General features: G+C 38.6%; 2 protein-coding genes across 2 annotated transcripts; one reads left to right on the top strand and one right to left on the bottom strand.

Annotated features, from left to right (window-relative positions):
• Window positions 1-1,190: 1,190 nt before the first annotated feature.
• Window positions 1,191-3,600, top strand: LOC137718385 (pentatricopeptide repeat-containing protein At2g22070-like). The gene has a single exon (XM_068457927.1). The coding sequence runs from the start codon at window positions 1,200-1,202 to the stop codon at window positions 3,285-3,287; it is 2,088 nt and encodes a 695-aa protein (XP_068314028.1). The 5' UTR covers window positions 1,191-1,199; the 3' UTR covers window positions 3,288-3,600.
• Window positions 3,601-7,553: 3,953 nt separating this feature from the next.
• LOC137746826 (uncharacterized mitochondrial protein AtMg00810-like) lies at window positions 7,554-8,738 on the bottom strand. The gene has a single exon (XM_068486865.1). It carries the CDS (start codon window positions 8,736-8,738, stop codon window positions 7,554-7,556), a length of 1,185 nt encoding a protein of 394 aa, XP_068342966.1.
• Window positions 8,739-14,686: the final 5,948 nt, after the last annotated feature.

Below are 14,686 nucleotides of genomic sequence, written 5' to 3'. Positions count from 1 at the left end.
ATTTATTCACTTGTTTATTATGTGTACTTTGATTTTCAACTATATAAGTACTACAAGCATAAGTAAGAGATGACAGAAAATGGCAACAAATGAGGTGAAGGTGGAGACGTGCTTGATCCCTTGATGAAGAGCTAATGTTTTGAACCAAATTTGAATGGAAAATAAAACAGCCATACGAATTCCAAACACAGCGGCGCGCACACAAACCCCACCCCCCACCCCACACCCCACACCACACACAAACCCCACCCCCCACCCCACACCCCACACCACAACACCCCCCCCCCCCCCCCCAACCCCCAAACAAACCTCTCTAAATCCTCGACCCGCAACTTGAAAAATATGGCAATCTTACAAGCCAATCACGTCCTATACCATAAGATCATCACATAATCCAGTAGAGATTTTTAAACTGAGTAGTAATCACTAAAAATTTAATAATATCACATCAGACATTGAATCCACGAAACGTAAAATTCTTCAAAAATACCATCTAGAGTTTTTCATCCATATATGGCTCATCACCTAGTTCGTACTTGGTTGTTTTAGTTGTTCTCGACAAATTATTCTAGTAGACATATCTGTACAACCCTTCCAGCACATAACATGAATTGCATCCACTTCTTCAGAATTCTTCATTTCTCTCTTTTTGGTCCAGTTGACCTACAAAGTACAAAAAAAGGAAATAAATGATTCAAAAACAAAATAAAATAAGCAACATAATTGAGAAAAAATAATAAAAATAATGACTACATAAGCCACTTATATCAAGTCATGTCAAACTAAAGAACGTTTCATAAACTAACATATATCAGAGTTTTTACTGTGAAACTATTCCAAGCCAATTACGTAATATCATGTGTTTTATCTTTTCTTTTACATATGGTACTAAATTGGCTTGAGTTATTTCATAGTAGAATCTCTTGCTGCATGTAAGTTATTATCGAATATTTTAAGACGGAACAAGAAATTGGACAAGCCATCGATCCAAAATGAGTATTGGCACATGAAGCTTGGGGTGGGCCAGACTTAAATTAAGGTATAGGTAAGTTTAGCCTGACTCTTTTCTCTTATGCTAGATGATACCGTTTGTTAAAAAAAAAAAAAAAAAAAAAAAAGGTGGAGAACTTTACCCATTTCAAAGGCGAGTGAGGCCATATAACGGATCCCTGTAATTTCAAATTCAAAGCGGTAAAATTATGAAAGCTAGGCACAGTCTCCGTGGCGCCATAGACCTATTGTTCTCGCGCGGCAGCGCCACCGCCGAGACCTACACGCGGCTCGTGCTCAAATGCGTTCGAGCCAACGATGTTGCCGCAGCGAAGAGGTTGCAATCTCACATGGACCTTCACTCGTTTCAGCCCACCAAGACTTTCGTCCATAACAGGATCCTCCAGCTCTATGCAAAATACGGAAATCTTGCTGACGCCCGCAACCTGTTCGACAAAATGCCCAAGAGAGACATTTACTCGTGGAATTCCATGCTTTCTGCTTATGCGAAATCCGGGTCCCTTGAGGAATTGGGGACAATGTTTGATCAGATGCCTTCGCCGGATTTGGTCTCGTACAATACGGTGATTGCTGGTGCTGTGGCTAATGGGTGTTTGAGCAAGGCGTTGGAGGCTTTTGTGAAAATGCAAGAAGAAGGACTCGAGCCTTCAGAGCATACTTTTGTGAGCATGTTGCAAGCTTGTACCAGATTGCTGAATTTTAGGATTGGGAAGCAAATTCATGGGAGAGTGGTTGTTCGTAATTTGGAAGGCAATGAGTTTCTTTTGAATGCATTGATCGATATGTACGCCAAGTGCAGTGGCATTGATCAGGCTCGGTGGTTGTTTGATTGGTTGGTTGATAAGGATGTGGTGTCCTGGAATTTGATGATTTTCAGGTATTTGAAAAATGGGCAGCCTGAAAAATGCATTGATTTGTTTCGTGCAATGCAAGCATCAGGTTTGAAGCCTGACCAGGTTGCGGTGTCAAATGTTATCAGTGCTTACTTTCAAACCGGAAATATAGTAGAAGCAAAGAAGGAATTTGATGGGATCAAGGAGAAGGATAAGATTTGTTGGACAACAATGATAGTAGGATATGCGCAGGTTGGCAGAGAAGAGGATGCTTTAATATTGTTCGGTAAGATGCTATTGGAAAATGTCAGGCCTGATAGTTTTACCATCTCAAGTATAGTTAGTACCTGTGCAAAGTTGTCGTATTTGTATCATGGACAGGTTGTTCATGGAAAGGCAGTGCATATGGGAGTCGTTAATAATTTGCTTGTGTCTAGTGCTCTGGTTGATATGTATTGCAAATGTGGAGTTACTGAAGATGCTTGTGTGGTTTTTGAATTGATGCCGTCACGGAATGTGGTTTCTTGGAATGCTTTGATTACAGGATATGCACAAAATGGGAAGGACCTAGAAGCCTTAGCCCTATATGAGAACATGCTACAAGAAGACATAAAGCCAAATAATGTTACTTTCGTAGGTGTTTTATCTGCTTGTGTCCATGCTAATTTGATTGAAGAAGGACAGAAGTATTTCGATTCAATAAGTGAACGAAGTGGTACGGCTCCCACTATGGATCATTATGCATGTATGGTGTGTCTCTTTGGCCAATCAGGTTGCATAAACAAAGCAGTATGTCTTATTGAAAGTATGCCTTATGAACCGAATAGTTTGATTTGGTCGACTCTTCTATCTGTTTGCGCAGTGAAAGGTGACATTGAACATGCCGAGATAGCAGCTAAGCATCTCTTTAAATTTGAGCCACTCGGTGCTGGACCATACATCATACTCTCCAACATGTATGCTACTTCTGGAAGATGGGAAGACGTGGCACGTATAAGGTCTCTCATGAAGGACAAGAATGTCAAGAAGTTTCCTGCTTACAGTTGGATTGAGATTGAAAACAATGTTCACAAATTTTCATCAGAAGACCGAACTCATCCAGAAACACAACAAATTTATGAGGAACTAAACAAACTGATAAGGAAACTGCAGGAATCTGGGTTTACTCCCAACACGAAACTGGTTCTTCATAACGTTGGGGAGGAGGAGAAGTTTGAGTCCATCTGTTATCACAGCGAGAAACTTGCTCTTGCATTTGGTTTAATCAAAAAACCTAATGCAAGGATACCCATAAGGATCATAAAGAACGTCCGTGTTTGCGGAGATTGCCATGAGTTTATGAAGCTTGTGTCTCAAGCTACTGGAAGGGCTATCATCTTAAGAGATTCAAAAAGGTTTCACCATTTTAATGATGGGAATTGCTCCTGCAAGAACTGCTGGTGAAAACCAACATTTGAAGTGAAGGATTCAGTTTGGATATCCCATTTGGTAGGCCCTGCACTGAAGCCTATAGGACCAGATCCATCTAAGCCCAATCCATAGAAAAGAAAAACGTCCCAACTTTACTAGCCCCAAAAGAAGAGTGCACAAGAGCCCGTCAAGCTACTGGTAGCCCTAAGAGGAAAGCCCTGCAGGAGGCTTAGGCGTCCGCAAGAGGAGAGAAACTTGCCCATCAAAGTTGTGAAGGTATCTGAAACCGATAAAACAATGTCATGTAAGATGTTTATCGCTCGTGATAATAAGGAAATAAAAGTTGCCAACCATTCTAATTTTCACCATCATGAAATTATACGTTACATTTTTTTTCTTGGAAATTTCTGTCTTGCCAGATGGCCAATAACATGAACATGTTCATCCATTCCATATCATGCATGCATCCGTTGTTACTCTCTCTCTCTCTCTCTCTCTAACGTAGGATATATGCTCCGATTTCATTACCTAACAAGAGTTGTACATAGATAGGATATATCTTCGGTTGCATCTAAAAATCTCTCTCGGCCCTCGGTTTCCTCCTTTGTGGGGGTGGGCATGTGTCATCATTTATTGGCATCATTTGTAGTTGTGTACACTGCAAAACGTGAATGGTAAAATGCCAAAATCTCACATTTTGTTCAGAGTGGTCTTGGATGGAACATGGAACCCATGTCACCATATGCGTATTAATTCAAGGTTTATTGTTTTAATTTTTAAATTAAAATTTATTTTGTCTTGACTCCAGCTCCTTCAAGCCTTTCTCAACTTCACATGCATCGTGGATTAAAAAAAAAGAGCTTCACTAATGTTGAACCAAAAAAATTCGTCACCTGATTAGAGGTGGGCATAAAAATTGTCAAACTGCAAAACCGCATCGAACCATATGAAAAAAAAAAAACTGAAAAGAATCATGTTGACCACAAAAGTCAATTTTGAGTCAAAAACCGAACCGGACCATTCAAGCCGGTTCTGGTTCCAATTTTGAATGAACAAGAACCGGCTGGAACGAAACCGAATCGAACCGAACCGTTTTACTAATAATAAATTAATTAATTATATATATACAAACATGTCATGGTATAATAAGTTAAAAAATTAGTTTCACCACGTTGCAAAGTAGTGAATCCCATCCCATTTAGGGCTCACTCACCTCACGGCCTCACATCCCCATTCCCCCATTTCACACAATCAACCCCTCTTCCTTGTTGACACTCCCCGTTGATTTCTTTGTTAATGGAGAAACGTCCTCACCTTAGAGATGTTTTTGCGTCAAAATAATTTCCTTGATGAAAATGTATTTTATAACATGCCATTATTCCATAAGCATCATTACTCTGATCAAGTCTTAACTATTAGTTAGACATTGTACATCATGCTTGGGACTTCTTGCAATACTAACATGTTCCACTTACGAAGCAGAAAAGAAACCTACTATTTAATTTCTATTACTTTTATACTTGAGATTTTTTACATATTTTGGTTTTGCTGCTTATTTGTTCCCACTTAGTCAGTTTTACTGTTATATTTGTTCTTTGGTATCTGCCTTCCAACTCAATTTCAATAATTGAGTAAGGGCCGAGGGTACTATCAAATGTTATATTGTCTCCATTTACGCTTAGTATTTGGAACGGTAAACCAGCAAGAACCGAATCGAAATTAGGGTAGACCGAACTGTACGATTCTAGTAATAAATTTAAACGGAATCGCACCGAACCGAACCGTTGATATTTTCCTGTTCCGATTTAGGGATGGAACTGCATCGTGCTCACCCCTACATTTGATCGAGATAGGTTAATTTCCTGCTAAATAATCGTTTTCCATGGATTCAAATCAAAATACCCGATTCCACTTTCAATTATTTCATTTTTTAATTTTGGTCGTTTCAGGTCATTGTTGTGGGTTATTTTTATAATCTTTTTCCTCAATTAAAATAAAATCTTAATTTTTTTTTTTGTTTTAAAAAAAATGATGTTATCTACATTAAGGAATAAGGTGAGCTAAATCTTGCTAAGGGATATAGCAACAATACGATTCAAATTCGTCTTTGACGAGAATTAAATATAAAATCTCTTACTTATAAATAAAGAAAAATAACACTAAACCGTGGTACTAAGGCAAATAAAATCTTAAGTTAGATTCGGGAAATAGATAATTTAAAAAGATGGGATTTTTGTGGGTTCAGGCGAATATAAAGTTGGTGGGGGGAGGGAGTTCCACACTTGGGGTTGATCGTTGAATCGATACCCACGTGCGACTGTCCGAGACTCCGAGGAGACGCTGCAAATCCTGAGGTCCTACAGTGCTCCTCACCATAAGGTCACAACACCGCCCAACTTTTCACTGCCACGTTATCGAGACAGGAGAAGAAGTTTGAACTTTGACCACAACCAACGTTCCAGCCAATAAAGGTGCGCAGGATGTGACTGCACTGATCTGACGGCTCAGAGCACGTAGTCTTTTCACCAGAATCTGGGTGTAGGTCGGCACCCTCCCATTGTCTCATGTAATCTGTAAGTAAAAGTCGGCAGAATCTTGTAGGTAGCTTAGGTCCTTTGTCTTAGACTCTGATATTGACAATAATTTAGAAAAAAGGGGGAAATCAAAAGAAAGGAACTTTTGGGTCCATCAATACTTTAAAGCCCAGCCCAAAAGTTACCCCCCTTTTTTCATTTCATTCGAGCTATGATAGGTATTGAAGAATGGCAGCTGAAAATAATTTATAATCGTAACCGTTCAAAATCAATGATAAGGTAGTAAAGTTTGTTTTACGTTATTTATAAATGGGAGAATGAGCTTATATCTCATCAGAGAATGTAAGTATTATTCTTTTTTAGTTACTTAAGTTACAAGTTTTTTGCATCTGTTAGTTTTCTTTCTCTTGTTATAATGAGGAAGTAGGGAAAAGATTGTAAATTTAATTAGATTTGCAATCATAATTTCTTTGATGCAAGTGATATTAGGTGATGAACAATTGGCACAGAAAGCCAAAATTCTCTTAACCATTCAAGTTGCAAGTCTTTTACATCAATTATACTCCTATCACTTTTTGTAATGTGGTTCTAGCTCTTTTGAGTTCAAAAGGTAAAATAGAAGTAAATGTACACGACGTTGATCTATATGAAAACTATTGTGTTATCCCCGTGGATTGAAAAAATGGTCAAAGATCTGTCACGCAATAAAACATGTCTGCGACATAGATTATCGAATAGGATGATCCAACAAAAAAAAGAGGTTCACAATTGATGAGAATGTTGACAACCAAATTGGAGATAGAAACTTTTTTTTTTTTTTTGCAGCATCTCCACTCACATTTGTTTTCCCTTTAACATGAGTTGTAACACTCAACACACTTTATGATCCAAAATTATTGTACTCTTTCACGAATATAAGCCTGATTAATGGAATGGAATATTTTTGTTGTGCTGTCGGCATCATTTTTTTTTATTTTTTTTTCATTTGAAAATTAGATAGATGTGGTTGTCGATCTCTTTGGTAGGCTTGGCCTTTTGTATAATGTCACGAAAGTTGTAGAAAATATAAACATCTCCCACATTTTTTTAATTCTTCCACCGCCACCAGACAAGATTGCCTTTTCTGTTCATCAAGATATGTATTCCTCCTGCTAGAACGCATAAACATTTAACAAAAAGCATAGATCGTTCATTAGATTATGGTATGTCATCATTGCCTAGTTATTTAGTCATTAGCCCGCATGCTGCTAAAAGATTACAAATAAGATGAGAGGTTCTTTTGGACCAAGTATGTCTGTCTTACTATTGCCTATATTGGTCGATGTTGAGATAACATCACATGATATGATTTTTCATCATTCATAAGTATATAAAGATATGTCACCTATATATATATATAGTATAAAATACATGAATTGATAGTATCCGACAATAATATTGTAATACCACACTTTATTCTTGTCTTTATTAACACAGAGAAGCTGTGAACAACACTGGATACCAGAAACGAAGAAGAAGATGAGGAGAGATAGAGAGGAAGAAAGAGAGAATGTATTAATACTTTCAGAAATTCTTACAATGCTTTCTTACTTCAAATGAGAACACTATTACTCCTTATATACCCATAAGGACTAATTACAACAGTACCCTTCTACCTGTATTAACTAACCCATCTTCTAGATAATGCCATGTGGCAATTCTGTTATATTGGTTATTACTCCCCCCTCAAACTGAACATGGATCTGCCAGGTGAAGTTTGAAATAGCTAAACACCTAAAACGGGATCTAAAACTGGACCTGAAACAGCAAGAGCAAGGTGTCGGCAGTGCTTTACAAACACAGGACCATGCAGGCCTTTGGTGAATACATCTGCAACCTGTTCTTCAGTAGGTATATATTGGACAAGTAAATCACCCCGTTGGACCTTTTCACGAACAAAATGATAGTCGGTATCAAGATGTTTGATCTTCGAATGAAAGACAGGATTGGAGCTTAGAGCTAAAGCACTCAGATTGTCACAGTAAAGTACTGGAGGCACCAAAATTTGCTGATGCATGTCTTTGAGAAGAGATTGAATCCAAAACAAATCAGCTGCAGAATGTGCTAAAGCTTTGTATTCAGCCTCAGTAGAGCTGCGAGATACTGTGGATTGCTTCTTAGACTGCCATGAAATGGGATTATCACCCAAGTAAATCACAAAACCAGTTATTGAACGTCGGGTATTTATGTCTGCTGCCCAGTCGGAATCAGAATAGGCCAGCAAATTGAAATCCAAGCTCTTTTTGTAATGCAAACCATACTCAAGTGTTCCTTTCAGGTACTGTAAAATGCGTTTGACAAGATGCATATGAAGATCAGTCGGAGAAGTCATAAACTGACAGACCATGTTAACAGCCTGAGCAAGATCTGGCCGAGTAAAGGTCAAATATTGGAGAGCCCCGACCAAACTTCGATAATGACGTGGGTCAGAGAGAAGATCACCTTCTTGTTCAAGTAATTGTGCATGTGGTTTAGACAGTGTGGATGTAGGTTTACATGTCTCCATTGCTGCCTTCTTGAGGAGATCTTGAGCATATTTCGATTGGCTGATAAACAATGAACCATCTTCTTTATACTGAATCTGCAACCCCAAGAAATAAGACAATCTGCCCATGTCTTTGAGATCAAAGACTTCTGCAAGGTCACTGATCACTGCTTGAACTGTTGTAGGGTTGGAACCAGTGAGTATAATATCGTCTACATAGAGCAATAGGATAACAATATCCCCTTTATCTACTTTAACAAATAAACTTGTATCAGATAAGGAAGTTGTGAAACCAAGGGATGGAAGATAACTCGTGAACTTCGAGTTCCAGGCTCTCGGGGCTTGTTTCAAGCCATATAGAGATTTAATGAGTTTACACACATAACTTGGACAGGAAGGATCCACAAATCCTTGAGGTTGCTGCATGTAGACCTCTTCCTCGAGATCACCATGCAAAAAAAGCATTTTTAATGTCTAGTTGTCGCAGATTCCAACCAAGCTGTGCAGCTAAAACAAGAATTAATCGAACAGTAGTGTGTCGGACCACAGGACTGAAGGTCTCTGAGTAATCCAGCCCGTGTTCTTGAGTGTACCCCTGAGCAACTAACCGAGCCTTATACCTTGATATTGTTCCATCTGGATGTTTCTTTATTTTATACACCCATTTGCTACCTACAATTGTTCTGTGAGATGGAGGTGGAACTAGAACCCATGTACCTTGAGCCTTTAATGCATCATATTCTTCTTGCATAGCATGTTGCCATTCAGACTTACACGATGCTGCCCTAAAAGTTTTAGGTTCTTCAGGTTCTGTGATATCAGCTAGGAATGAAAACACTCCAGGACATGCACTAGTAATCGAACCAGAGCAGGACATATCAGAGCAAGACTCCAGTATTTGTAATGAATTTAACTCAGGGAAAGTTGCCAAATGAGCTGCATAATTCTTTCTTGAAATAGCACCTGTTTGTAACCGAGTTTGAATCCGAGGATGAAGTGGTCGGTGTACAGGTAAGACATGTGAATCAGTGCTAGATGAATGCTCAGACAAAGGTAATAATACCTGAAGTTGAGTAGTATCGAGGACAGGAAGCAAAGGAGGTGGAGTTGGTGTATCACTTGTTGTAGAGTAGGAACCATGAGATGTTGATGCTAAAGAGTCTTCACAAATGTGATTCTGTGATAGCTGACCGTGCTCAAATTGACCCCTTGTAGACCTCATGGGAATAGGAAATGGTATAACCACAGAGCTAGTTTGATTGACTGTCTCAGCAGATGCCACACCACTGTGAGAAGGCCCCAACCTTGCTGGAAATATTGACTCTTCAAAAATAACATGCCGTGATATAATGCATTTCTTAGACAGTTGATCATAACATATTACTCCCTTATACCCCATTGCATAGCCTAAGAAGATACACATTTTGGACTTAAACTGCAATTTATGATTGTTATACGGCTTGATCCATGGAAACACAGCAGTTCCAAAAATTCTTAAGGACTGTACCTCAGGCACTTTGTTGTATAGTAGCTGATAGGGAGATCTAAAAGACAAGGTTTTACACGGCATTTTATTAATCAGAAAAACTGCATGAGCACAAGCAAAGTACCAAAACTCACTACTTAAACCAGAAGCATTTAACAAAGTGAGAGCAGTGTCCACCACATGTCTGTGTTTCCTCTCAGAAATCCCATTCTGTTGAGGTGTGTAAGGACAAGAAATAAACTGCAGAATGCCTTTTGCAGCCAAAAAGGACGTAAACCGCTTGCTAGTGTATTCACCTCCACCATCTGTTTGCAAACCTTTAATTGTTAACCCAAACTGAGTATGAATGAAAGCATAGAACTTGAGAAAAATTGCAAACACATCAGATTTGTTGCACATGGGAAATATCCAAGTAAATCTGGTATATTCATCTACAAAAAGTACATAGTATCGAAAACCTTCCACAGATTTTACAGGTGTTGGACCCCAAACATCGGTATGAACTTTCTCAAAAGGAACCCTACAACTGTCATTTCTAACAGGAAAAGGTATCCTAGACATTTTACCCCTAATACAAGAAATACAAGTAGTATAAGTCTCATCTAACTTGTGTAAAACCTTAGATTGCCTTAACATTGCAGCCACAATATCATGTGCAGGATGTCCCAACCTTTGATGCCAAATATCGGATTTTACCAGTTTCCCCAAGTAAGCCACTGGATCTCTTGTAACAAACTTGTGCCCTCTAGAAGCTTTAACCACTGGAATCTGAAATAACTCTTCTGGTTTACTCTTTCCGTGATACACCACCTCCCTTGTCTTCTTGTCCTGCACAAAGAACTCACACTCATCACATATAAACCAACTATTATTATCTGCACACAATTGTTTAACTGAAAGAAGATTTCTGGCAATATTTGGAACATGAAGAACTTTACTGAGAACAAGAGAATGATCAGGAGTATGAATTGCAGAGGAACCGATATGCTTAATCGGTAGACTTGAACCATTACCAATGGTTATATTATCAGACCCTTGATAAGGAGCCACTTGACTTAATGCATTTATATCTGCAGTCATGTGGTGTGAAGCACCTGAATCCACAATCCACAAATCCTGAGGAGGAGCCTGAGATGTTTGTTGTGCATTCATGGCAGACAGTGAGACTGGAGGTGGCTGACCTTGATATGTGTAGTTGGCCCGATGAAAACAGTCAAGCGCAGAATGTCCTCTTTTCCCACATATCTGACACTCCATAATGAAACCAGCTGGTGTATTTCCTGTATTTCTGTGAAAACAGTTCACTGCAGTATGACCTCTTTTATTGCAGATTTGACACTCAACTACAACATTTGTTCTAGCTTCTGTATTGCCGGACCACGACCCAGTAACATTCTGAACTTGTTTTGTCCCTGAAGAGTAAGGACTATTTCCACCATAAAACCCTCGTCCTCTGAAATTATTACCAGTTCTATAGTTGCTGCTATTATTCCTGAATTGACCACCATTTCCAGCCCTGTAACCCCCATTGTAGGTCTGAGATTTGAACCCATGCTGCTGACCAGAATGAGAGTGAGCTACAAAACCATATCCACAAGATTGATCATGATGCCCTGGAGGAAAAGTATTCGAACCAAACATCTGGGACTCCACACCATGTTGATGAGCATTATTAAATGAACCCTGTGGTTGCTGAACAATAGTGCCTGCTGTAGTAGCAGGTATATGAGCATGGTGTTGAGAATTTGACGAAGATGCACCACTCGAAGATCCACCTCCATACATGACAGAACCCAAACTAGTATTCTGCCCAGACTGAGAACCCTGAACAAAAAGAGCAGCCATATTCTGAGGCAGCAGATTCATTTCCCCTTCAATCTCCTTTTCAGTTCCAAGTAGTTGAGCACGAAATTCCCTTAAGGTAATGGAAGATTCCCGAGCCAAGATAACTGTGCGAATAACACCATATTCCTTAGGTAAACCTGCCAGCCCAACAATGATAATATCATTGTCAGAAACTGTCTCCCCTGCAGCCATTAACTGATCTCTGATATTCTTCAAACGCAACAAGTATTTATCAATGTTATCTGCCCCCTTCTGAATCGTATGCAACTCTGTTTTCAAATGGTTAACCCGAGACTTCGAAACAGAAGCATATCTTTCAACAAGATTTGACCATGCTTCAAAGGCAGTCCTGCACCCCAAGACATACTCCATTGCCTCATCTGTTAGTGTAGCAAGGAGCAGACTAATAAGAGCCATATCAGTAGACTCCCAATCAAGAAACGCTGTGGTAATCTCCCTTGTAACACCAGTCTCTGAACTCACGGCATACTTTGATGGACAACCAATCGTACCATTAAAATGACCAAACAATTTGTACCCTTTAAGAACCGACTGAAACTGAAAGGCCCATTTGGCAAAATTATCATCTCGAAGTTTTATAGTCAGCATACCCAACAAATTCTCAATCTTGAATGAAGACGACGCCATTGAAAAGAATTCAATCAACCACAACTCTGAGCAAACCAAAAAATTACCAAACAAGGAACACACAACTGACTTCGAAAAATTCACAAAACAATACCCAAGTAAGGAGAATGACACTCCAAATCACAACCCAAATTGCACACTTCGACTAAAGACACCAAACCAGGAGATTGATACTCCAATATAACACAACACAGGAGATTGAAACTCCAAGATTCATAGAAAGAATGGCACTTTCTTGTTTTAATCGACAAGTCCTAGAGAATGATACTCCAAGGAACAAACACAGCTCAGGAGATTGAAACTCCAAGATTCATAGAAAGAATGACACTTTCTTCTTTAAATCGACAAGTCCTAGAGAATGATACTCCAAGGAACAAACACATAGAATAACAAGAACAGAAATCAACACATCAAGATTCAACCAAAAAACCCCAAATCTTCGCTTTAATCGAATTCCAACAAATTGACCCAACTTCAATCAAATTCCAACAGATTGAATCACAACCCCAAGAAAGAAACAAATACACTTGATTCGCTGAAAAACGCACCACCAAATCTCCTAAGAACGCCGTTCCAGATAACCACCAAACACCCAATCTTCGAGCACCCAATCTTCAAGATAGCACCCAAACCAGCGGAAGTCTTCACCAGAACCGAAAGTGGCGACGAGCCTAAATGGGCGATGATACCATATTAACACAGAGAAGCTGTGAACAACACTGGATACCAGAAACGAAGAAGAAGATGAGGAGAGATAGAGAGGAAGAAAGAGAGAATGTATTAATACTTTCAGAAATTCTTACAATGCTTTCTTACTTCAAATGAGAACACTATTACTCCTTATATACCCATAAGGACTAATTACAACAGTACCCTTCTACCTGTATTAACTAACCCATCTTCTAGATAATGCCATGTGGCAATTCTGTTATATTGGTTATTAGTCTTACGACTCATTACAAATGCAAACTATATGAGCTAGAAGAGTGCTAGCTATCGATATATACTAAATCACAAACCGAGTGAATCTCAAATGTGGGATGTGAGAGCGTTCAAATGATCAATGCTTTCTCACGTCCTGCATGTAGTTTACATCTTTAGTTGCTTGTTACAGCATAGCGTATCTGATATTTTGACACAGCTATAATTGTACATGTTGTAATTTAATACTACTTCGTATTAAAGGTATACCCTAAAGAAGTGCTTAGCTCCTAAACAAAATGTCTAATGAATATTTTTTCACTAATCGACTTTATATTCACCAAGTCTCGAGAGTCATCCGACACTTCAGACTTGGTGAATAATTACTTGTAGGATTCAAACATTTACCATGCACAGGCCTTTAATCCCACCTTGTTAATTAAGAAAATAAAAACTGAATAGACTGGGGTCGGTGTGTCAACTTTCAAGCACTGCACTCTACACCCCGAGAGGCAAAATCGCCAAAAAAGACATACGAATGCGATATGGAAAAGCTGAAGGAGTTTTCTATTTTATTTATTTTTTTACGTGTCTTTTGTCATTGAAGGTGGATTGTCTGTCATCCTATTTTTATATTCTTCTTATGCCCTTCTGATGTGTATCAACATTTTATATTCCTATTACTTTTTGTTTTATTATTTTTATAAAAACACAAACAAAAAGGTATGATGAGAGTATGAAAATAGAAGGGCAGACAATCTACCTCTTCTGTCGTTGCCTTGCCTTTTCCTTGGTGACCGGCGAGTGAAGCCAAGCCATACTTTTGGTGATATATATTTTCTGACACCTGCTAAATCTTGAAACGAATAAGAAATAAAAGAATAGAATAATTGAAAAAAAGGATGATTAGTGGGATCCATGCATGGGATAATGTACTCGGAATATGAAGTAGAACATCAAATGTTTTCATACAATTAAAAAGATACTTGAAAAAATACTTTCTCCTAATTGAATATGACACATGTAAAGTTCTGAATATGCTCATGTCTGACCACACTAAAAAATCTCTCATGGGAGAGGGATCCATTGACCATTTTACTTACTTTCGTATAGAACCAAAGTTGAAAGACGGAACTACAACACCGCTAATGAAGTTGTAGTTCTGACTTTGTTCACATGTCCAGGTAAAAGTAACATAAGTTGTATGAGTCCATTATACATAGTATATATAGTATATATAGTACAAACCTTTTTATATATAGTACAAACTATGTTTAAAATACTAAATGATTTCTAGGGTTTGAAAGCTGTCAATCGCCTTTGTTAATCAACCTCACCAGCTTCCTAACTAGCACTGCATAAGCATCCCTACCAGCTCACAACCAAGCTCCCGTACTATTCAAGTTTGTGCTTCCATTCATCGACCAAAACAAAAAGTACTATTTAAGTTTCTGGTATCTAGGATCGAGCTAAA

Source organism: Pyrus communis, chromosome 1 (assembly GCF_963583255.1).
Source record: "Pyrus communis chromosome 1, drPyrComm1.1, whole genome shotgun sequence".
NCBI classification, from domain to species: Eukaryota; Viridiplantae; Streptophyta; class Magnoliopsida; order Rosales; family Rosaceae; genus Pyrus; species Pyrus communis.
This window is presented reverse-complemented; position numbering and strand designations above follow the sequence as displayed.